Source organism: Nannobrachium achirus (assembly GCF_963921795.1).
Source record: "Nannobrachium achirus genome assembly, chromosome: 18".
In the NCBI taxonomy this organism is placed as follows: domain Eukaryota; kingdom Metazoa; phylum Chordata; class Actinopteri; order Myctophiformes; family Myctophidae; genus Nannobrachium; species Nannobrachium achirus.
Window position 1 is genome coordinate 47,559,413 of NC_137825.1, and position 26,598 is coordinate 47,586,010.

At 45.2% G+C, this 26,598-nt stretch overlaps 1 protein-coding gene across 1 annotated transcript in view; it reads left to right on the forward strand.

Annotated features, from left to right (window-relative positions):
- ntn2 (netrin 2) overlaps positions 1-26,212 on the forward strand; it is a gene marked incomplete at both ends in the record, with an annotated part of 94,165 nt that extends 67,953 nt beyond the window's left edge. The window contains 2 exons of the mRNA XM_080747016.1: positions 24,208-24,282; positions 25,788-26,212. Of these exons, the coding sequence (XP_080603142.1) occupies positions 24,208-24,282; positions 25,788-26,212 (500 nt within the window). The remainder of the gene's footprint in view (positions 1-24,207; positions 24,283-25,787) is intronic.
- Positions 26,213-26,598: the final 386 nt, after the last annotated feature.

Here is a 26,598-nt window from a genome sequence, read left to right on the forward strand (position 1 = left end):
GAGAGAGAGAGAGAGAGTATTCCTAAGAGAGAGGGATGTGTGTGTGTGTGTGTGGGGCTACAGATCCCATGGCCTGGAGGAACGGACCGTAACCCTGGCAACAGACAGCAGAGTTCAACAGAAGTGGTTAAGAAAACGCTAATAAACAGCTTTAATTTGGGAGAAATGAAATTCGGGCTCCGTCACCGTTGGTATAATGCTAATGGCCAATACCATGTGAACTTTGGGATCAGTTGCTGAAGGGAGTGAATAGATAAACGTAGATAAGCGTGAGCGTTAGAGCGTGAGTGAGTGAGTGAGTTAGAGCGTTAGAGTGTGAGTTTGCTCCTTTATTAGTAGGATAATAAATGTTCACGATTTTTAAAAAATAGCATTAGTTAAATCACAAAATAATACGTAATAATGCTTTCCCAGTCTAAATGGGTTAAACCCCCTTCCCCTATGAAGAACATTCATGGGGGGCCCGCAGTGAATCCTTGTACCCAAGGCCCAGAATTTGGTTTCGACACCCCCTAAGGGAGAGGTTGTGCTGCCATGTCATAGCTTCAGGAATGATGCGTATTCGGCTGTACATATGGAGACACGACGGCGCCGTCTTCAGATTTTATGCAGATTCAACTAAATTAGTCTTCGTATAGAAGGCGTCTTAGACGCGTAGTACCTGGACACAGCCGGCTTTCTTACCTGACCCGTCGGGGAAACTGTCATGAGGCCACCTCCTAAATGGGGATGGGACGATAATTGAAAAGAAGTTTAGAGCTGTTGTCACACTAAACTGTTAGCCGGTTATTGTATTGTCACACTCCACGGGTGATCGGCAAGAACCAGTCCATGCATTTCCATTTAACAGGTTTTAATCTCTTAAAGGTGTGGTTCCTATCAACATAAGCAAGACAAAACATACAGTGTACATATCAATCACATTGCCAGAATGATCAAGTTTCATCAAACACATCAAAAATATACAAGAATATTAATACAGTCTAAACTATACAATACTGCAATAATAGCTCGGTACGGAGCTTAAGCATAAAGGCTAAATGAATAAAGTATAAACTGAACATCTACAAGGCAACTTACTTTAGATGCACGCACACAGAGAGACAACTGCATACTGAAGGAACAAACAAAAAACTGCACTGAATGTGCCCTGCTCTACTGGCAGCAGGTGAAACTGATCATGTGTATTGGTGATGACTAGGTGGGGCATATTAGACTCAGGAAGATCTAAGGATCAGGTCATTCTGACATGGGCTGTACCACTTGAAAGGGATGGGCTGCACCACTTACTAAAGGGGGGAAACTGTGGCCTTTTGAACAATAATCGTAAATAGCCCACAACGCGATGCGCTGTGACCTTGTAGAGCATGCATGCAACTAAGTGTCAAATCAGCAATTGCGACTAAGACTATGTTTCATTCAAAAAGACTATGGCTAAAACAAAATCAGAAGTTTGCTGTCAAAATCAACACTGCCACAACCAAACTCCCAGTCTGTCTGCTCGTATACTCCGGGGCGGCCGAAAGCGCCAGCGGTTAAGAGAGATATGCACCGAAGCCACACGACAGGACCTCATCTGTGCGATCCTTACCTATGAGATAAGACATCAGTAAACGTTTCATCGCCTGCTATTGATTAAGTCGGCGGGGCCTAGCTGGTGGATTCGCATGGCTATTGTTAGAGCGCGACGGTAAACGGTTCAGACAAGAGTCTAAGAACACATGCTCCCACGCGGGCCAAGTCGTAAAAACGTCGGGCTAAATTGAAACATGCCCCCCCCCCCCCCCCCCCTTGTCGGGCTAATGGGACGGCGTGAGGTAAGAGCCAGGGACATGTGGGGAGGATTCCCACTGGTGATTCTCTAGACTAATGAAGATCAGCCTGACGGATCATTCGTGCTCTGTCTTGTGATCACTATACTGCTCAGCTCGCCCTATTCTGAGCTACAGTAGGGCTGTGTGTGTGTGTGTGTGTGTGTGCGTGCGTGCTTGCGTGCGTGCACGCATGCATGCGTTTTGCTCCCTAATCTGTCCTTATTAGATGGATGCATGTCTTGTTTGTCAAAGATTCGTGGGTTGCAATTGTAGTCCTACACCAGCCATGTTGAGGACCAACACAGGTGTTTCAATCTGTCTGATTGGCATAGAACTAAGGCGGCTTTACACTGCCACTGAAATCTAGCCTGAATCAGATCTGAGTCCCATCAAAAAATGAATCCGATTTTTTTTTAAATAGTCTAAATCCAGACAGGTCACATGCAGGTCACATAAAATCCGATTTTGAAAAACCACATCCAGAGGTGGTTTCAAATCCGATCCATATCGGATCTGAGGACATCTGACTCAGTCTGAAAGCAGCAACCACATCCACCCCATAGAGTTATATGCAAGTCACATGCAAGTCACATCAAACTGGCCAAGCGTCACTTGCTGCACGACCCGAGCGTGGCTGTAAATTACATAATTACAGATCGCGAGTATTTACTATTTGATTACAGCGCACTGAGCACGTGAGAAAAACAAAAGAGAAGAGATAAAACACGTGAGCTAGACAGTTAAAACCAGAGAGAAGAGCGAAACACAAGAGTAAAGAAAAGAAGAGAGAAAAACAATATTGTAACGTGTGTTTACTATGGTCTATTATGTCGCATTTCCTGAACGTAATCAACTAGCGTCGGCGTAGTGACGTAACGTCATGACGCCTACGTCGTTACCACGGTAACCAAAGCATACATGTCGCCGCAGGGCAGCTTCGGGATGATGCTGTCTGAACGCACAGATCAGATCTGTGTCACTTGCAAATGCTGTGTGAAAACTCGGGCCAAAAGATCGGATTTGACAACCAAATCGGATTTGGGCTGGATTTGACTGCAGTCTAAATCCGGCCTAAATGTTCTACGGCAATCAGAACACCTGTGTTGGTCCTCAACATGGCTGGCGTAGGACTACAAATGCAACCCAGGAATTGTCTGCTGCATATGTCCACTACAATGTGCATTGCTTTCCCTATGTGTGCGTGCGTGCGTGCGTGCGCGTGGCATGCATACATTTATTGCCTATGAAATACACCAGTAGTGCAGCACACACAGGCATGTGGAACAGAGGGCAGCGTGCCACAACACTCTGTCTGCCAGGAGGTTTGGATGCGCGTATACCACACACACACACACACACACACACACACACACACACACACACACACACACACACACACACACACACACACACACACACACACACACACACTGAAACCCTCGCCAGAAACACCCCTTGGCCTAAGCGAACCATACCACAGTGGCGTCAGTTCAGAAAAAAGCTAAGGTATGGCAACATGGCTGGTGTCTTGCACGCGCGCGAACAGTCATGTGGCCATACCTTAGTTAGCAACAGGCATGATACATTTACATGACTGGTGTCTTGCGTGTGCAAGACACCAGTCATGTTGCCATACCTTAGTTAGCAACAGGCATGATACATTTATTTTAAGAAGTACATTCCATTTTTCCCTCCGTTTCTACGGTTTCTTGGGCTGGATATGGCAGCCTGGAACGGTTGTTCAAGTGCAGCTAAACTTGGCATGTTATAGTAAACGTGACCCAATTAACAATAATGCATTGCACCTGTGCAGCTGATCTGCGGAACCTGGGAATATACAATTCTGTCAAGATGGGGAGAATACAAGTGTGGAGAATATAATTATAATACCTTGTTAAAGTGACCATGTTGTTTTCGCATTTGTAGTTATTCTACTGTAATTTAACAACATAATAACCAGCACAGGTAGACAAAGAGACATTCATGGACTTATATTTAAAAGTAACTTATTTTCCCCCTTGGACCCAGGGTATGCCAGCTGCATAGCCCTGCCATACCCAATTGACGCCCCATGCATATCATGCCACGCGGCGCCATGCCAAGCCGTGCCAGCGCTGTAGCGTGGCAGGGCCATGTTGTTTGGTCACACGTGCAGCTCCGGAGCAGATGGCTGGAAGGGGGCAAAGAGGATAAAACCACTGTGGTTCAAACGCCAACCTCGCCATCCAAAGACTACATAGAGCATGGTGTGTGTGTGTGCGTGTGTGTGTGTGTGTGTGTGTGTGTCTGTGTGTGTGTGTGTGTGTGTGTGTGTGTGTGTGCGCGCGTGCGTGGTAGGGCATTAACGACTTTTGATTTTTGCAAGTCGACTCGACTCAGTAAAATGTTGAGTTGAAGTCGACTTTATCGTTTGATGACGTCATCACGTTTATTATTTTTGGGGGTCCCCAGATGGTTAACTTAAAGGAGTAGTTCACCCCCAAAATGACTTTTTTTCTATTGATTACTCATACCATGGAGAGTAGAGTTCAATAATATTTTTTAGTTTGTGTCACATTCCTAAGACAAAAATTTGATTTGAGTAAATATACCCCCATTGATTCCGGATGGGGACCCGTTTCAAAACGGATCCCCATCCGGAACGAATGGGGGTAAATTTATTGTTATCACATTTTTGTCTTAGGAATGCGACAAAAAACTACACATTATTGAACTCTAGTCTCCATGGCGTGAGTAATCAATAGAAAAAAAGTCATTTTGGGGGTGAACTACTCCTTTAATGTGAAACATTGTTTTCTCACTCAACTGTAAACCAACCAACATAAAGTTTAAGTGTATAGAGGGTATCTGCACATTTTAAAGTGACAATGTAAGGACTTTTTAATACCTCTAAAATGACAAATTAAACATTGTCCAAATTGCCAAATATATAGAGGCAGAAATTGTGAAAATAGCCGATCTACATGCTCACGGAGGCGTTGTAGATCTGCTATTTTCACAATAGAAAGTATTTTTTTTTTCAACTTTCTCTGGTGGGAGTCGACTTGTGTAATGAGGTTGACTGAGTCGACTTCGACTTTTCCGTTAATGCCCTAGTGCTTGCGTGCGTGCGTGTTTCAGCAGCCCATGCATGTGTTTGGACATTGGAGGACATGGCCTCATTCTACCCACGTTTGGAGCCGTTACGTGGAGTTAAGCTGGTTGCACACTGCTGCGTTTTTCGTTGCGAAATACGTTTTTCAGGGCAAGGAGAGAGAGAGATAGAGAGAGCAAGGGACCGAGTGGTGCGCGAAACCGGCGGCAGTGTGCAAACGTGACTGACATAACGTGAGGTTGATTTCTTTATTCACGCGCTCCGAAATTCACCCCGATATTCGGCCCGAAAAACGCAGCAGTGTGCAACAACCTTTAGGGATGGGACGATCTGAAAATGTTATATATCCCGATTATGACAAAAGAAATCACGATTTGCGATATTATCGCGATAATCAAAAAACATTATTCTGGGGCAAAACATTTGCCAAAAAATAGCAGATCTAATGTGAGCTTGTAGCTCGGCTATTTTTTGGTAAAGACATTTGATAGACTTTGTCAAGTAGGCTATACGCACATTATAAAAGTACCTTTTACCGATTATAGAGGGTTTAATTGTACCGGATATGCAGCTCGGCAAATAAAAGGTGAATTGATCCCAGTGCATGACGGAGGACGACATCACAATGAATTAAATCTCCACGATACGATTATTGTGTTTTTATCACGATAAACGATTATATCGCTTATCGTCCCATCCCTAGTGTGTGTGTGTGTGTGTGTGTGTGTGTGTGTGTGTGTGTGTGTGTGTTCGGAGGCATTACGCGGGGTGTTTATGAAATCTGCGCATGTGTTATCAATCAGGTCTCATCTAGTCTCCTATAAGCCATCGCTCCTACCAACCATCCCCCCCCCCCCCCCCCCCCCCACACACACACACACACACACACACACACACACACACACACACACACACACACACACACACACACACACACACACACACACGCTTGCGCGCGCATTCACTCACCAACACCGATATGACAGAACCATTAAAGGGGAAGACCACCCATTTTCAATATTGAACTGTGTCAATGATATAACTTAGAGAAGTTGTGTGGAAATAGAAAAAAGGTTCTCCCCCTTCTGTGTTGCCTAGAACTGGAGGATTGATTTTGGGGTTTGCATTGTAAAGTAAAACTTGATGACATCACACATTGTACTTTACAATAGAAACCCCAAAATCAATCTTCCAGTTCTAGGCAACACAGAAGGGTGGGAACTTTTTTTCTATTTCCACACAACTCCTCTAAGGTATATTCATGATGACATATTTCAATATTGAAAATGGGTGGTCTTCCCCTTTAAGCAGCCAATTAGTATGATGGCGGTGACCCCTTATCTGAATTCCCCCTTTCATTGTCCCTTTGGAAAAAACGTGATCAGGAGGTTCCCCCGGGCGGCTCACGGGAGCAGCTGCTCTCGTCTTCACCAAGCTGCGGCGGCCTTGTTTGTTTTGAGTCGGCAGGGTGTGTGTGTAGGGGGGGGGGGGCGTCCATAATTTGACAGATCCGACTGCCCGCCGGCCCCTTCAAAACAAGCTTTCTGAGACGCCTCTCTGCCATCCTTAGTTCCTTCCACCCAGGCATGTGCACACACAGACATCAAAGGGGACTTGAGCCCCTGCACTTTTACTCGTTTGTGGTGAAAGAAATGCAAATGCCCATCTTGCCATGCCATACCTGAAGGCAGCATTCAAGAGAGTTGCCTCGTCTAAACTCTCCTGAACTTGAATGCAGCATCTTATGTATTTTGAGAAGTGCCCTCTGTGTAGAAATCCATGCCGTACATCACACCTCAGTATTCACTTGATTATGCTTAGTTTAGTGTGGTATCAAGTACTGAAAATAGCTGAACCCCAAGCTTTAGCTTGGAGGTCAGCTATTTTCAATATGTTAGATTTTTTTTTTAATTACACATTTCAGCCCCTGCCCCTCTAACATTCTCTGCATGTCCCTGCTTCCACCCAGACAGCCCCTCCACCTTCGCCCATTCACATAGTTTCAAGCCCTCCCGACCTCAAAGTCCCAATTGGAAAGCTAAATCCTCCAGGCGGATGCTATATAAGCCGGCAGTTCCAGTCGGCCTGTTTATGTAAAAAAAAAAAGAAAAAAAAAAAGAAAGTAGTGAGCGCGTTGTTAGCATTAGCATTTTCCATTAGAGAAGTGGCACGCGATTGGTGGCGGGAGTCCCGGAGGAATTCCACGAGGCGAGAGGCACTTTGTTGTTTTGCCAACGACGGGCACCTTGCGGGGGAGGATGGCATCTGTCTCAAGACGCCACAACCAAACGTGCCATCTGTCTGTTTGTCTGCATGGGCTTCAATGCCGATTATACTGCCACGGGAGAACCCCTTAATCCAGGGTAGCCACTTTTTCCATGTATTAAATGTACCAGCAGCAACACTCATATCCAACATTGCAGTGGCGTCAGTTCAGAAAAAAAGCTAAGGTATGGCGACATGACTGGTGTCTTGCACGCGCGCGAAGGCATGATATATTTATTTTAAGAAGTACGTTTTATATTTGTCCCCTGTTTCTATGGTTTCTTGGGCTGGATATGGCAGCCTGGAACAGTTGTTCAAGTGCAGAGCACTAAACAATTAACAATAATGCATTGCACCTGTGCAGCTGACCTGCGGAACCTGGGAATATACCATTTTGTCAAAATGGGGAGAATAAAAGTGTGGAGAATATAATTATAATACCTTGTTAAAGTGACCATTTTGTAACATTGTAACGTATTTATTTTACTGTAATTTAACAACATAATAACCAGCACAGATAGACAAAGAGACATTCATGGATTTATATTTAAAAGTAACTTTTATTTCCCCCCCCCCCCCCCGGACCCAGGGTATGGCAGCTGCATACCCCTGCCATACCCAATTGATGCCCCTGTAACATTGAGGACATGGATTCAACAAGCTCATTCTGTGTATTCCGCGTAACCATTAGCAGCGAATGAGCAGCTGCTCCTTGGTTATGAAGGCACTGCCTGTTTGAGAAGGGTACAATTTAGGGCATTAACGACTTGTGATTTTTGCAAGTGGACTCGACTCAATAAAAGGTTGAGTTGAAGTCGACTTTATCGTTTGATGACGTCATCACATCACACACGACCCCCCAATTATTTTGGGGGGGTCCCCAGATGATTAACTTAATGTGCAACATTGTTTTCTCACTCAACTGTAAACAAACCATCATAAAGTTTAAGTGTATAGAGGGTATCTGCACAGTTCTAAAGTGACAATTTAAGGACTTTTTAAGACTCTAAAATGACAAATTAAACATTGTCCAAATTGTCAAATATATAGAGGCATAATTTGTGAAAATAGGCGATCTACATTCTCACAACGGTGCCTTTCACGATAGAAAGTATTATTATTATTTTTTTTTCAACTTTGACTTTCGACTTTCTCTGGTGGGAGTCGACTTGTGTAATGAAGGCTTGTCGACTCTTTCGTTAATGCCATAGTACAATTAAACCGAATACAAACCCTGCCATTCTATTTATTCGACGTTTACTCACGGTATTACTCTGGGCTAATAGAGCTGGTCATGAGGTGACACGTCGCAGGACACCTTGCTTGGCGTCGAATAATAAACTGGACTTTTGATTTAGGTACTGTCTAATGCACCGACACAATAACCAGCAGTTATCATCATACAACATTTGCATATACTGTCTGTCCTATCCAAGCACGCCAAGCCCCCCTTCCCAATCTGTCTTCTGCCCACAGGGGTGTCACAAGGGGTAGGAAAGTGGGACTGAGTTACTGGGGCCCAAGGTGGAGGGGCCCTAATAACTTTATCTATTGAAAAATAGCAGATATACAAGCTCGCAACGCGGCACCGAGTGCCGCGCTGTGAGCTTGTAGATCTGCTATTTTTGAAAAGTTATGAAAATGTGTGAAAATCTTTGAATATATGTATTTTTTAAGCGAACATTTCTAACTCAAATAATTTTGCTTGGGGGGTGGGGGGGGGGGGGGGGGGGGTCCCTGGAACTAAATATTTTGAGATCGGGGTCCGTGGCCAAATACATATCATCTTGGGGGTCCTTGACATAGGTTTCTTGCACACGTTTTCACGATTTTTCAAAAATAGCAGATCTACAAGCTCGCAGCGCGGCACTCGGTGCCGCGCTGTGAGCTTGTATATCTGCTATTTTTCAATGGTTAACGATCATGGGGGGCCCGCAGTGAATCCTTGTACCCAGGGCCCAGAATTTGGTGTGACGCCCCTGTCTGCCCATATTGCACTCTGAACATTTGAAGGCTGTTCGCTCGATTCCAGGGCATAAAAGTGACACCCAAAGCATTGAATCAGGCCATGGAATGCGGTGGTTTATTTGAGACTGTCTTTTCTCTCACCACCAATAAGTGCCCCTTGTCAGTTGGCTATGTTTATCTAGCAGCGAGCACGCACACAACACCGATGTGCAATATCATGACGCCATCCCTCTTATTATGAGAAACGGATGCCATTTTCATTCTCACTAACTTATGCCTATAGCTTATCATCACTGTCGGGCAGAAACCTTGTATCTCCAAGTTTCAGATTTGTAGGTTTTTTCGTTAAGTAAAGCCCTGCTCACACAGGACTGTCGCACACAACTAGTGAAAATAGCAGATCTACAAGCACACAACACCTCGGGATGCGAGGCGTTGTGTGCTTGTAGATCAGCTATTTTCACTATTTAAAATCAGTTAAAAAATAAAATAAAATACAAAACGAACGGTTTTGGACCATTTTTCCACCCGACAGCAACGTTATACTTTATCGTGCGATGGTGACGCTCACCGTTTGGCGAGCGTCACCACTGTGCTGCACCGCGTCCTATACTCCAGGGGTCTTCAACGTTTTCAGGCCAAGGACCCCTTAGTTGAAAGAGAGATTAAGCAGGGACCCCCACAACCTTTTCATAGATTCCATATAGTTTAATTGTTTGACGGCACAATCATCAGTGTATTTTGGATTCATGTTAATTTGTGTTTTCAGATATTTAACCACTTGGACCGTCAATACATAATAAACTTGACCTTTCACTCTGTACTTGGTCTGCTCTTTTTCCCCCTCTACACCAAACCTCTTTGCCGAAAATAGCCGATATACAAGCTCACAACGCCTCGCGCTGCGAGGCGTTGTGATCTTGTAGATCTGCTAGTTTTGTCTAAAGTACCCAGAATAAGGACACTAGGGTTCAAGTGGTTAATATAAAAAAGGAAAAAAAAGTTTCTATCTCAGAAAGATTTGGAGGCCCCCCTGTAGTAACTCTGAGCACCCCCTAGGGGTCCCGGACCCCCTGTTGAAGACCCCTCTCGCTATACTCTATTTCCTTTCGCCGTTCTTCCGGCACGTTCATATTTCAGCATGTTATCCGTTGGCCTTCCCGTGCCCTCGCAAGAAAATTACTTTCACCGAATTCAGACATCCTTCATTTTGTCTGACCACACGTGCGCACTTAGGAGGAACGAGGCCAAGCCACTTACACCATGTCTGGACGAGGCGCGCGGGCATAAATCGTGGCCAATAAACGTCCGCTGAACTGTTTCTTCTCGTGTGTGTGTGTGTGTGTTTTTCAGAGATCCCAGTGGTCAACCCCACCGCCGTGGTGAGCAGCACCGAAGAGCCAGCAGGTCAGTAACGCGCACTCGCCTCGGGCTTCTCGCCCCTATAGCTACCACCTGTTTATGAGGGGGGAAAGAAATAACATGCTATTTAATATTTCTGGGCTCGTTCTTTTATGCTGTGGAATGAATATTAAATGGTGGGTGGGTCCTCTGTTTGATGTGTGTGTGCGCGCGTGTGCGTGTGTGCGTGCGTGTGTGCGATCTACAAGCTCACAGCTTGTAGATCTGCTATTTTTGAGAAATCGTGAAAATTTGAATTTTGACCCCGATTCTATAAGTGTCTTTGAATCCTTCTAAGGTTTTTTTTTGAAGAACCCATGTTTCTATGTCAGCAATCTGGCCAGCCATCGTCAAAGAAAAGGTCCTTTTCACTTAACTGGAGCTCAGTTAGTCTGTTCTCGAGAGACTACTATGTCAGTGGTTCTCAAACCCTTTTCATGTGAAGGGCCCCCAAAATTATATTTATTTGGCCACGGACACCCATCTCAAAATATTTAGTTCCAGGGACCACCACGAAGCAAAATTTGAGTTCCAAACGTTCGCTTTGAAAATACATACATTCAAAGATTTGCCCACATTTTCATGACTTTTTCAAAAACAGCAGATCTACACGAGTGCCGCGCTGCGAGCATGTAGATCTGCTATTTTTCAATAGCTAAAGCATTCAATAAGTCTAGGCCTAAATGGGTTAATGGTGGGTGGGTCCTCTGTTTGATGTGTGTGTGCGCGCGTGTGCGTGTGTGCGTGCGTGGTGTGCGTGCGTGCGTGCGTGCGTGCGCGCGTGCGTGTGTGTGTGTGAACTGTGAAGAGAACGACCGCTCTGGAGCCCGGGAGAGTGTTTTCCATTGTCTTAAAAACCTGTGTTCTTGGCACGCGGGGCTTCCCCTGCGCCGCTAGAGCCCCGGCGAGTCCTCGAGCTCTCGGCTTCGAGCTCTGGGCCCGAGCAGGTCTGCAACTCGAGGCCAATGGAACGCGGCACAAAGTGATTAGCCGCCGTTTTAGCCAAGACACCACCGGTGGTGAAGGGGTCGAGTTCTGAGGCACGAGTGTTTTATAGTGACTGACTGTGAGGAGGAATTGTATTTCTTTTTTTCATTTTTTTTTTAACCCTTTTAGGCCTAGGATTATTGAATGCTTTAACTATAGAAAAATAGCTCGCAGCGCGGCACTTGTAGATCTGCTATTTATTTTTTTTAAATTGAAAATGTGTGCAAATCTTTGAATATATGTATTTTTAAAGCGAACGTTTGTAAATTGTAACTCAAATTTTGCTTCTGGGTGGTCCCTGGAACTAGATATTTTGAGATGGGGGTCCGTGGCCAAATGAATATCATTTTGGGGGTCCTTCACATGAAAAAGTTTGAGAACCACTGACATAGTAGTCTCTCAAGAACAGACTAACTGATCTCCAGTTTAGTGAAAAGACCTTTTCTTTGACGATGGCTGGCCAGATTGCTGACATAGAAACATACAGTAGGTTTTTCAAAAAACCTTAGAAGGATTCAAAAGACACTTATAGAATCGGGTCAATATTCAAATTGTCACAATTTTTCAAAAATAGCAGATCTACAAGCTCACAGCGCGGCACTCGGTGCCGCGCTGTGAGCTTGTAGATCTGCTATTTTTCAATAGTTAAAGCATAAAATAATAATACACAATAATGTGTACCCGTTTTAAATGGGTTAAAGATTTGTTCTTTCTCTCTCCCAATTTAGGCTCCGCTCAATTTCCACAACCCTTATTTTTCATTTTCGGTGCCGTTTGATTTGAATGGGTGGTGTTGATTTGGAAACGTTGATTCATTAGCGGGTTTACAACGTGAATCGACACCTTGCCCGGAGATCGTACCTCCCACTTCGCTGCACAACACCTCAATCCGCAATAAAAGACTTGGTTCGTGGTTCGGAGGCCCTGGCTAAAATACGCCCTTGGCTCCATGCCCCCTTATACATCTCAAATGTTAAATACAATCAGGGGCGTAAAGGGTATACATGTACCGATACCGATGTTTCCTTTTGAGATTGGCACATTTCACCGGGTTTTTTTCATCCCACTCACTTCACTTTGTCTGCTGACCTCACTCAGCAACGAAATAAACAGAAAATAAACAAAAATAAAACAATGCAGGAGGCAAGAAGTGAACACCCCATGATGTGCATTGCAATGTAGTTTCAAATGCACTACATTGCAGGTGCTTTTTGAGAGTGAAAAATAAGAAGACCCGTGTGACATGTGTGATCTGGGCAGCTTGCCCCAGGATATGGGCCAATCTCAACAGAAACAACAGTATAGGCTGGTTGGAACTGCCTTTTTTGCCTTAACATTTTTATCCCATGATTTTGCAACCCGTGTTTCACCCGGTGTCAAGTGTCTAATGTAATCCTGGGTGCTACACTCCCTCTGCCAACATGGGGAGACAATGGACTGACCTCTTGCTTCCTTCTATGCATGCAGAGTCCAAGCTGCTTCTTGTCACCTGACAGGGGGGGAGTTTCCCTGGTAGGACTTATAGCGCACGTTATTCCAACCAGGGGGAGGCAGTATAGAGACCAGGATTACTGCATGTTTTTTTAGGGTACCTACACTAGGAGAGACGGGGAGAACATGCAAACTCCACACAGAAAGGCCCTTTTGGAACTGGGCCTTTCTGTTTGGAACTGGCTGGAACTGCCTAGTAGCACAATGATGTTCATTTAACCCTAACCCTAACCCTTAACCCATAGATGTTGCGATATACACAGCAAAAGCATTCTTTCAGAAAACTGTTTGGGTTTAGAGTTTTTTTTTTTAATCGACCTTAGATACTGGCTACACGAATACGGATATTTTTCTAAACGTATTGTTTTTATGTGCGTTTGGAGCAAACAGAGATATCGCCTGCTAAAACAGATCTTTTTGTAAATGGATAAATAAACAAAGTGTCAGTGTTCATGCAGGACATGGGAGTCAGCTGTCAGTCAGCTCTGTTCTCATAACTCATTCTCATATCTGCTGGTCATTACGTCACATGACTGCCATACTCCAATCAAAGCTCTCAATCAGTAGAGAAGGCTCCTTTAAATACGGCTTGCTTTCTTTACCTATGCTTGGTTCAGAAGCTTCGGAATCAATCGCTGCTAGCTGCATCCTCCACCCCAGCCTCTACCTTTGCAACATCAGTAATATGACTAAGCTCAAATACTTGTGATTCTCTGATTAAGTTACATGTCCATGTTGTTAAAGTTATACCATGTAACTTTTTTTATAAAACAAATCTTAAAATTGTCCTAGCTGTTAAATCGCTAAAGTTTTAGAACCCCCACTCCGTTATTTTCAGCTTCTAAAGCCTTCTCTTTATATGTTTTCTACGATCCCTGCCCGGGACCAGTTTTCGCGGAAAATTGCGTCAATCACACTACCGGCCAATCACAGCGAGGGTTATACACTGCCGGCCAATCACAGCGCAGAACACACACTGCCGGGCTCTCTGGTGGGTTTAGGAAACACGCCTTCAGGAAGTACACTGCAGTGTTTACACTGGAGGAGTCTAGCATGTAACTCCCCAACCGCTGCTCGTAGAAGGACACGGGAGACCTCATTGAAAGCGTCTCGGCGAGGCGAGGCGGACGCGGTGGTCTGACGGCCCGGTCCGCGAGCGAAAAACGGACGAAAAAAAGCAAACGCGACTGCGGTTTGCTATACTGCTACAGACCACCAGTTGAGCAACTTACACAGTATAGCTTTAAGCTCAAATACTGTGATTCGACAAAGTTACATGTCAATGTATTGCTATTGTTCGGCTAATAGTATCCCTATGGGGGGGTATTGCTTAACGTTCCCTGATTTTGTTTAGAATGCTCGGAAAGCTTGCACAAATTCAGGGAACATCTCCGAACACGGAGCCCTTTAATGCCAAGATTAACTGTATTCCATTTATGCCATATATGGTTACTCTACGTAGACGTGAGTGTTCCTGACTAAAGTGAAGGTTTACCAAAATATCCGCTTCAGTGGAACTGTGAAGAATTGACAAAACTGAGCCGCTGTGTAAACGATGACTAAGCGTGCATGCATGCATGCATGCATGCACGCACGCACGCACACTCGTTCTTCTATCGTATTACATATTGCTTACCGCCATGGCGCCACCTACTGGCCTGGCACGCTTGTTTGAGCCTAACCTATATTGTCGTGACTCGTGTGGACCGAGATATCTTTCTATACGGATATACGAAAATGTGCGTTTATGAGAAGTCCATACTTGTGCAGCCGGGGCCTAAGTGGGTTCACCCTGTGGAGTGTACAGTGCAGCCTCTCCTAACCAGCAAGACTTGGAGCCAGTTAGACCAAGCAGTTGATCATCATATTAAACAACCGTCAGCGCTGTGCTGTGACCCCTAAAATGCTAAATGGAGACTTAAAGCTATACTATGTGCCGCTACTGCGAGCTTGTAGATCTGCTATTTTTGAAAAGTCATGAAAATGTGTGCAAATCTTTGAATATATGGATTTTATAAGCGAACATTTGTAACTCAGATTTTGCTTCTGGGGGGTCCCTGGAACTAAATATTTTGAGACGGGGGTCTGTGGCCAAATACATATCATTTTGGGGGTCCCTTCACATGAAAAGGTTTGAGCACCACTGACATAGAAACATATTTTTTTCAACAAAAAAACAAAAAAATCACACCTGTGTGAACTGAGCGGTGGTTGTGTGTGTGTGTGTGTGTGTGCGTGCGTGTGTGTGTGCGTGTGTGTGTGTGAGAGAGAGAGAGAGAGAGAGAATATTGCAGTTGATGCTCAGACTAGACTCAAGAGCACCCTCTCTGGTCACTGAGTGGTAGTTCAGGCTACATACACACATACATACATACATACATACATACACGGATACACGGATACATACACGGATACACACACGGCCATGCTATGGAGCGGTCTACCACCGCTCAAAAAAACTTAAAAGGATTTGAAATATTCAAAGACTTGCACACATTTTCAAGATCATTCAAAAATAGCAGACCTACAATTGTATATCTGCTATCTTTCAATAGTTAAAGCACAAAATAACGCGTAATAATGCGTTCATGGAGGGCCCGCAGTGAATCCTTGTACCCACGGCCCAGAATTTGGTGTGACACCCTAACCCTCCTTCTCAGCGTAAAGCCGCCATAGAAGCATAGCTTCGCTCCTGCAAGTAAACCCAAGCCCCCCAGAATGTCTCCCTGTGTTTTGTGCCGGCCGGTGGAGGAGGAGGAGGAGGGCAATTTGTCCTTGTCATGGCACGGTGACAGCGGCCGGAGCGAAACAAGGGTAACCGGAGCCGCCGAGGCAATTGTGTGTGTGTTTCTAGTGGGGGGGGGGGCTCTGGGGGGGGGGGGCGGTCTTCTGGGTCAATGGACGATTCACCAAGGGCTTTTCCAGGTGAACAGCCAGCAGTAAGGTCACTCTTCATGGGAGAACACACACTGGCGTCCGGCCAGCGCTTCACCACCGATAGCCATGGGCTCGCCACCGTATATCACCAGCACGCACGCACGCACGCATACACACACACACACACACTAGGGCATTCACCAAATATTCAAATATACCGTACGAATATTAGAAGTCACTATTCGACGTTGTTCAACGAAGTCGAATATTCGCTTTTTTTTTTTTAATATATTTCTTATCCCACGGTTTTGCAACCCATTTTCTCAACCCAGTGCCAACTACCTAACCTGTAGTCCTGGTTTCCGCTCTCCCCCTGCCGCGCCAGGGGAATTGGGGAGCGCCTGGCTGGCTAGGGGGAGGTAGTGTAGAAACCAAGACTACTGCATGTTTTTGTGAGGGTAACTACCCTAGGAGACACAAGGAGAACATGCAAACTCCACACAGAAAGGCCCTATCGCCAACCCACCTAGGGTGTGGGGTGCTGATGACGCGGAGGGAGGAACACGCCTCCAGCGCCCACAGTGTCCCCCGGCGGGAAACAAACCCAGGACCTTCTAGCTGTGAGGTGACAGCGCTAACCACTGCGCCACCGTGCCCCCTTTATTTTTATTTTTTATTGTTTTCTCTTTAAAACATATATAGTTTATAAAGCTTGGCTAGATAGGAAGTCATAAGAATGAGTTGTCAATGCCCCTGGTGGATGAATTTGTTAATGCTCTATACCAGCGGTTCTCAAACCTTTTTAGGCCATGACCCCCAAAATAAACATGTTTGAACTGACAAGCACTTGGAATTGTAGGTATTACATTTAATGTGACTCGGTTCCGCAGATAAATATTGTGAAAATAGCAGATCTACATGCTCACACGCCTCGCAACACGAGGCGTTGGTGAGCATGTAGATCGGCTATTTTCAATGTTCGCCCTCTTTCTTACTTAATATTTGACAGTTTGACCAGTCCTGTCGAATATTCGACTGTTCGAATACTTTGAGGTCGAATAATTTGAATACTAAAAATCACTATTTGTGAATGCCCTAACACACACACACACACACACACACACACACACACACACACACACACACACACACACACACACACAAACACACACACACACACACGCACACACACATGTCACACGTCACACAGGCATGCGCCTCTAAGCGACAGTGATCTCAACGAGGTCCGTGCCGCGTTTTACGTCATTCAAATGGGCGCATGTCACGCTCACATGCGCCGTCGGACGACGATAATGATCTGCGAATGAAACCACACACCGGCTCATAATGAAAGAGCCTTTTACATGGACTCCGTAATATTTAACATCAAATTTAAAGCCTGCGAATGATGTACAGTGCGTTGCGCACACCGCACGCACAAATCCATCCACACGCACACCTCTGCACCCGTCCACACACGCACCTTTTCACTGTTTCCCCCCCCCTCTTTTTTTAACCCTTTCTAGTTCTATAGGGTTATTGGAAACTGCTGTCTGCTTATTCTCTCTCTCCCTCTCCCTCTCCCCCCCCCCCCCCCCCCTCTCTCTCTCTCTCTCTCTCTCTCTCTCTCTCTCTCTCTCTCTCTCTCTCTCTCTCTCTCTCTCTCTCTCTCTCTCTCAGGGACGTGCTGGCCATTGGGAAAAGCGGGACAACTCCCGAACGGCCAGTTCATTCCCGGCCAGTCCAGGCCGGCCATTAAGAAAAATAAATAAATAAAATGTCGCCTTCGTTCCATTTTGGGGCTGGGTGGCCAACAAAGTAAATCGTCACTGTCGGGCAGAAACCTCATATCTCCAAGTTTCAAATTTGTAGATTTCGCAAAGCAAAGCCCTGCTTCATCATACAAGGCCGTCGCACAAAAGTAGTGAAAACAGCAGATCTACAAGCACACAACGCCTCGCACCGCGAGGCGTTGTGTGCTTGTAGATCGGCTGTTTCACTAGTTCAAATCATTTTTAAAATGATAAATACAAAACAAACGGTTTTGGACGTACAAAGTTTCCACCCGACAATGACGAAATATAACTCATGTACAGTAATTGGCCCACTGCTTGTCACTTGTCATGAAATGGCAAATCTTTGAGTAGCAGCAGCACTATAGAGAGAGATCTCTCTCTATAGCGCGCAATGAGGGCCTCTACAACTCTTTTTCCCGGGCTGAATCAGGGGCCCAGCACGTCCCTGCTCTCTCTCCCTCTCTCGCTAGTAAAATCTCCAACACTCTGATATATGGCCAAGCTTCCTTGACATTTTTACAGGCTCCTCAGCCCCCCCCCCCCCCCTTCTTCCTTCTCCTGCCCTGCTTCCATTGCTTCCTCCACCCCCACCCCCACCACACGCAAAAACAAGAAGAAGCAACGCAACTCACTTGTTCGCGTGCGACCCAGAAACCGTGTCTCTCTCTAAGCAAAAAAAAAAAAGAAAAATGGGTTGATTCCTGTTAGCAATCACTTTTATTTGGTTTGCTTTGAAAGCCGTGCCGACTTCTCCCCGCGCACACCTCCTGAATGGTTTTCCCTTTCTTTCGCAAGGCAGTGGGGACCATGCAGTATAGATACCCGGGGCTAGGGGTGTAACGATATGGTAACTGTATTGAAATATCGTTTTTAACTTAAAAAATCAAAGTATATCATCGAAATGAAAACAGCTAAAATCGAATCGTATCGTTTTATTTTGTATCGTATCGAATCGGCAGTGCAAAGAAATCGAAGGAAAAATTAAAAGGAGGGTTTATTACTTTTCTTTTCCATATAGCTACACTGGTCTATCGATAAATGTGTGTAATCTCTGGGTTCATGTCAAGGTGCAGGTCTATCAATATACAATGTCCATGTATTTGGCAGATAATGACAGTGTTTACTTATTTATATCCATAATAATACACGTTTCCCTTAAAAACCTGCACTATCCACACCTTTCACCCAGATTGAATGTCTTTGCTAAATAGTTACTATATCGATTTTAAATCATTGAATCGAATCATATCGTATCGTCATGAATGAACCAATATCGTCCATGTATCGTTTCGTCAATCATGTATCGTGATATGTATCGAATCGCTATTAAAACGTATCGTTGCACCCCTAACCGGGGCCCTTGTTACCGCCTGAGGTTTTTTTCCGATTTCATGGCCCCTCGAGAGCACATGCGAGCCGCTGCGGTTGTGGGTTTGCGATCGCGTGTCCCCTTGAAATGCTCAGGCTTAGTTGTTTGCAGGGAAATTACCTTGGTAAGCGCACGGTACATTGAGAACATGTCAGGTCATCAGGTTCCCCAGAGGCGTGTGTGCCTGCCCCTATACCCTCTGGGTAATACAAGATTTGGATAAACAAAAGCTGTTCGTGAAACCCGTTACTTTATTCCAGTAGTGCTTCGATTTGTAATAAAAACAAAGAGAGAGAGGGTTGGGTGGGCGGGGGGGATTACCTTCACCACTTATCCCTATCCCTAACCAGTTACACATCTCTATTCAGAAACATTGCTATTCAGAAGATTGACTTCCGTTATTCTAAATAGAGGTGTCACCTAACCCTAACCTAAACCCTAACCCTAACCCTAACCTCAGTGGGGGTATTTCTGAATAGGGATGTTTCTAAGTAAAGGTAAATGTTTAATTTGTCATTTTAGAGGTATTAAAAAGTCCTTAAATTGTCACTTTAGATAACACTTTAGATACAGTGGCACTAAAAGACAAGTCGTTTTATGTTTGCTTGTGCTCGGGTGTTGCACTCTGAAAATAGCAGATCCACAAGCTCACAATGCGTCGCGCTGCAGCGCGTTTTGAGCTTGTAGATTTGCTATTTTCAGCATTTAACAAAATCACATGTAGATTTAGTCTAGAACTAGACTCAAACGAAAGGTTTCAGATGACTAAAATATGACCAAAACTAAAAACCAAAATGAGCTGTCAAAATCAACACTGCATTACGCAGGGCTTCCCCACCTCCAGTCCTACTGAGGGTAGCCACCCTGGTGTATGTGTGAGATTTGCGCTCTCTCTCTCTCTCTCTCTCTCTCTCTCTCTCTCTCTCTCTCTCTCTCTCTCTCTCTCTCTCGGTGGTGTTTCGTGTTAGCTATGCTATCACATCTGAGCGGTGTTAGCTCCCGTAATGTACTCATGCTGTCTCCGCCACCACTTTAAAGTTCTACTGCCGGGCCCTAAACCAAATTAGTCACCATTAATCTTGTGTTTAAGTGCTGGGCTTCTTGCGAGCAGCCCAGTGCACTGCCGCACCCACATGTTGCACACTGTTAGGAAATGTTCCACCAGTGCGACTCCTTGCAACATGCAATCACTTGCAACCATTTTCCCCAATGGCAGTTTGCATGGAGTTGCATTTGTGTGACGCGCATGCCTTAAATGTCATAGGACATCAAAATTACATTTTCTTTTAATTATGATGTGTTTTTATGTTTCCTGACATCAATTACACACACACACACACACACACACACACACACACACACACACACACACACACACACACACACACACACACACACACACACACACACACACACACACACAAAAACTGAGCTTTCAACATTCAGTGTTTTTTTCTTTAATCTGTAGTTTTTTGAATAATTAGGCTCAGAAAAGTGAGTTCATTGGCATCTCGATCATATCACAAGACAATTCATCAGAAGAAAATTTGGTTGTGGTTGCGCTGCCCCTTAACACAATTAGTGCTGCAGGGTATGAAGGGTTAACTTTTCGTTGACGCCACGCAGATCCGCCCATTAGCACACGCTGTTATTGTGTAAGGCATGCCTGGAATGTGTGTACACACACGGACTGCTGAATGACATCAACGATTACGTCATCTAGTCACATGACATGTGTCATGTGACAGTGTGTCCTGGCGGCCGCAAGGCTTGTCTTGTTGTTGTTGATTGGAGCTGTGCTATGGGATATAAAGTCTTATTTGGAGTAAATGAAGTCTCTTTATGGGCCTCTCCATTGACTTAACATGGAGGAGCTTCACTTCGCGTGCACGCCCAACGTGCGTTTTAAACAAATCGCGGACATTACCGATGCGGCCGCGACCGGAGCTACATACTGTAAGTATTAATACATTTACTGTAAATACAGTAAGATTGACGGTGAGCGCTGTCAATGGCGTCGTGTAGTAACCGGTTTTAATGACGGTGAGGATCGTCAAGGGCAGCAGAACAGTTAAATTAACTTGGCCACGTGATGAGCCAAGAGGTATCCCTGATGTTCATATCTGGGAGTTCCCGGCTAGAACTTCAAGCCACTTTCACCCCTGTTATTTATTTTTTATTTTTTATTATATATATTTGTTTTGGGGGGGGGGGACAAAAACATTCTTGCGGCTACCAGAATCCTAGACCAATTATTGGATAGAGATCGAGAAAGTATAACGGATGCCATTTCCCCTCATTCTCACCAAGCATCGCTGAGGAGTTTGCACTAGTCACGTGACTTCCGCGGCTGCCCTTGGCGGTACTGGCTCTATAGCTCTCAGGTGGGAATGTCCCGTACGGCGTGTAACTTTTTGAAGCAAGCCAGTGCTGAAAAAAACGAGCATGTAGTTTTCGGTCTTCAACTTCCCTGCTGAATACAGGCCAAGAAAACTGAGCAGCGACGGATCCAGCCGGTCCGTCAAATAAAGAGATCTGGAGATTAAGTCAGTCAAGAGGAAAGAAGTCCATTCCAGCCTTCACAAACAGAATTGGAACGCCTCTGTCTTCTGTAACGCTTCATTGTGGTCCGTGGTGTAAAGCAGTGTTTCTCAACCTGTGGGTCGGGACCCCCAGGGGGGGTCCCCAAATTATTTTGGGGGGTCCCGAGATGGTTAGCTTCATGTGCAACACTTGTTTTTTCACTCAACAGTAAACAAACCAAAATAAAGTTTTAAGCGTATAGCATATTTCTAAAGTGTCAATTTAAGGACTTTATAATATCTCTGAAATAACAAATTAAACATTGACCAAACTGACAAATATTAGAGGCAGACATTGTGAAAATAGCCGATCTACATGCTCACAACGCGAGGCGTTGAACCGTGATATACAAAATGTAATCCATCAACTCTTAGTGCTTGTAGGGTGGAGGGTCCCCAGTTCAAATATGCTTATTTTGGGCGTCGCGGCCTGAAAAGGTTGTGAACCACTGGTTTTGAGGTATTTTTACTTTACTGTCGTATTTCCAATTTTCTACACACAATTAGTTGAAGACTAGTTACTTTGTTGGTTTTTTACATTTCGGCCATTTGAAAATAGACGATCTACAAGCTCACGACGACGCAAATCGACTTTAAAAAAAAAAAAATGTTTTTTGTCTGTCCGTCTGTCAGTATGTCCGTCACACGTCACGTCACATTTTTGCACTACTCATATCTCCGCCATCGTTGCCCCTATCCATGAAAACTTTTGCACATTAAGTTAATCATCTGGGGACCCCCCCCCCCCCCCCCCCCCCCCCCCCCCACAACATAATTTGTCGACCCCCCCTGGGGGTCCCGGCCCACAGGTTGAGAGTGCTCTCCAGCACTGCCCCTGTGAGTGGTCAACCGGGGTCAGCTGTCCAGTGTGTGGTCTCAGGCTTCACGCTGGCAGCGCGAGGACCGGCCAGGGCCTATATTCACGTCCGTCCGACCGTGACCACTTCCTCCGCGCTCTGCCTTTTCTCAGGCCCCCAGAAAACATGTCAAACGGAACACTTTCTCTCCTGCTGCTATGTTTAAATTGCCTCCCTACAACCGGGGGCATTGCGGGGTCTTCGCGTGTAATTTGTCGGAGGTTGTATTTTACTCCTCGGGGGGAAAATAAAATACGTATATATATATGTATCGAAAGAAAAAAGAAAAAAACGACGAGCCCAACATTTCTCCACTTCCAGCCAGCTTTAATTTATCTTGGAGGCCACCGCTGGTGTCAGTAGCAGGTCTGCGTTTGCGTTCACATGCGTCCCCAAAGTTACTTTATTAGACAAACTCTGGTCGTATAGAAAAAAGGCTTTTAAATAAACTGTTATATAGAAGCTACACTATTTTTTGTTTTGTTTTAGGATTTAAGCAAATGAAGCTGGGGGGCAGAAATAAATAAATATGTGTAATTTTAATTGATATCTTTTTAATAAGCACAATTAATAGCTGGGCATAACTGTGTGTGTGTGTGTGTGTGTGTGTGTGTGTGTGTGTGTGTGTGTGTGTGTGTGTGTGTGTGTGTGTGTGTGTGTGTGTGTGTGTGTGTGTGCGTTGTGTGCTTGTAGATCGGCTGTTTTCACTCGTCTAAATCATTTTCAAAATGATAAATACAAAACCAATGGTATTTGGACATACAAGGTTTCCACCCGACAACGACGATAGGTTACATCTTAAAGGGCCACTTCACCTCTGGGACATCCCGATCTTATTTTATTGTTGTTTGGGACGCGATCAACACAATCCTGTTATTTTTTGTGTTCAATCTGTTTTTTGAGATATTTTAGTATTTCAGCATGTACTAGTGATGCAAAACGCATCACTTATGATGCAAAATGCATCACTAGTCATGCTGAAATACTAAAATATCTAAAAACACAGACTGAACACAAAAAATAACTCAGGATTGTGTTGATCGTGTCCCAAACAACAATAAAATAAGATAGGGTTGTCCCAGAGGTGAAGTGGCCCTTTAAGTACTGCAGGACAACCCCTACTGTGGCAGTAAAACGGTCCTAACGGTGTGAAATGATCCTACAAAATGTAACCATGTCATGATATTCTCTCATTTTCGGTGTGAGTGTGTGAGTGCCCTGTTATGTGTGTAATGGCACTCCCACTGTGTTGATGGTCAAGCGAGTGTCAATGTTGTGTTCAACCAGGCACGTGCACACATACCGGTAGACGTCAAGGGGGGCTTGAGCCCCTGCCCTTTTATCCGTCTGTAAAAAGTGCCTTCTCCAGAACATGAATGCTGTTATTACTGTGGTGAAAGAAATGCCCCTCTTTCTATGCCATACCTGAAGGCGGCATTCAAGAGAAATGCCTCGTCCAAACTCTCCTGAACTTGAATGCGGCATCTAAAGAATTGCTCTTTCTGTGTAGAAACCCATGCCGTTACACATCTCTTGTATGAACTTGATTATGCTTAGTTCAGTGTGGTATAACGCACCGAAAATAACCTGACTCTAACCCCTAACCCTATTTTCAATATTTACACCAAAGGCCCTTTTAGAAATGTCAGCCCTTGCCCTCTTTAACATTCTCTGCACGTCCCTGTGTTCAACCGTTGTGTTCACAGACTGTGAGTCCTATTGCAAACCAGTGAAAGGCAACCTCAAGATCAACATGAAGAAGTACTGCAAGAAGGATTACGGTGAGTCTGGGAAGAAAGAGGCTCCTTTGATTTTGCCATACAGCATGTGTGTAGGCAGGGGCGTCACAAGGGGTAGGAAAGTGGGACTGAGGTACCAGGGCCCAAGGTGGAGGGGCCCTAGTAACTTTAGCTATTGAAAAATAAGCAGATATACAAGCTCACAGCGCGGCACCGAGTGCCGCGCTGCGAGCTTGTAGATCTGCTATTTTTGAAAAGTCGTGAAAATGTGCGCAAATCTTTGAATATATGTATTTTTTAAGTGAACATTTGTAACTCAAATTTTGCTTCTGGGGGATCCCTGGAACTAAATATTTTGAGATGGGGGGTCCTTCACATGAAAAAGTTTGAGCATCACTGACATGAAAACATAGGTTTCTTGGCACACATTTTCACGATTTAAAAAAAATAGCAGATCTACAAGCTTGCAGCGCGGCACTCGGTGCCGCGCTGTGAGCTTGTATATCTGCTATTTTTCAATAGTTAACATTCATGGGGGGCCCGCAGTGAATCCTTGTACCCTGGGCCCAGAATTTGGTGTGACGCCCATGTGTGTAGGCCTATATACAGATCCTTCTCGAAAAACTAGAATATTGTGTGAAAAAGCATTGCAGATGCCCTAGCACCCCAAATCATAACCGACTTCGGAAACTTCCCACTGGACTTCAAGCAACTCTGACTTCAGAAGGTTGACATTTCTCTTAATATAAATCCTTGTTTCGAGTGGTCTCGTGTAATATTGTAATATTTTGAAATATGGACTTTTGATATTCATGAGCTGTATGCCATAAAAATTGAAATTTTAACAAAAAAAGGTTTGGGATAATTCACTGAATAGCCAATGTATCTAGAATATATGAAAGTTTCAAGAAATGTATGAAAGTTTCAAGAAAATTTACTTTTACACAATATTCTAATTGTACTGTATGCAGACCAATTTCCTGAGCGACACCTGTAGAGGGTCAACACAGTAGTGTAAAGTAACTAGTAGCCTACATTTACTTAAGTACTGTATTTAAGTACAATTTTGAGTATTTGTACTCCACTTGAGTATTTCCCATTTTTACTTCTACTCCACCCTAAGATTAAGACTCCCTAATCGGGAGATAAGTGTCCGTCAGGTCGCATGTATGCGCAAATTGGCCTGTAAGTGGCATTGGTTCCAGATCTTTAGGCAACATCTGCAGGAGCAGTGTCCATTAATGTTGTCTGCCAAAAGCAACCTCATGGTGGCGCTAGAACAGGGGCATGTGAGAAATCAATTTATTATTATTATTATTATTTTTACTCAAATCTTTGCTTCTGGGGGGTCCCTGGAACAAAATATTTTGGGATGGGGGTTTTCAGAAACCTTAGAAGGACTTTTGTAAGACATTTGTAGAATCCGGTCCTCAGGTACAAATAGCCTAACCTGCTTTTCTTATATGTCTGTGTGTGTGGGTGCGTGCGTGCGTGTGTGTCCGCGCGTGTGTGTGTGTGTGTGTGTGCGCGCGTGCTTGTGCGCGCAGCGGTCCAGGTGAACGTGCTGGACATGGAGACGGTGGGCGACTGGGCCAAGTTCTCCGTCAACGTGGTGTCCGTGTACAAGAGCCGCGGCGAGCCGCTCAAGCGCGGCGACCACGTCCTGTGGATCCACATGAAGGACCTGGCCTGCAAGTGCCCGCGCATCCAGATGAGCAAGCGCTTCCTGGTGATGGGCTACGGCGCCGAGGGCGGTGCCGCCGGGGGGCCGGGGGGGGCGGGCCCGGGGGTCCAGGGGCCCGGCGGGGGAGGCGCCGCGGCCGCCAACGCGGGGGCGGGGGCAGATCGCCCGGCGGTGGTGGGCCTCCTGGCCGATAAGAACAGCCTGGTCATCCAGTGGCGGGACGTTTGGACGCGGCGCCTCCGGAAGTTCCAGCGCAAAGAGAAGAAGGGCAAGTGCGGCAAGGCGTGATTGGGGGAGGGGAAAGCAGCCTCCATCCCCCCTTGTTCAGTCCCTGTTCAGCCCCCCCCCCCCCCCCCCCCCTGAACCCCCCCTGACACTATGAAGTCCTTCCCGGCCCTCGGTTATTTTGGACTAGGATAAGGACACGAGTTTGGACCTTTTTGTTTTCCTTGCCCTCCTCCCCCAATTCCCTGGTCTCCAGTCATCACGGGGACACTGCACATTACAAAGACTGCATGTACCTTGCTTGTTTTAAGGACCACTTTTTGTGTATATTGTATGATTATTATTTTTTTAGTTTTTTTTTTTTAGTTTTTATCACCTGAGTGTCACTTGTCTTTCTCTCAACTGGTCTGCCTTCAAAAGGGACCATTAAAAAGGGTATGAAGTGAAGA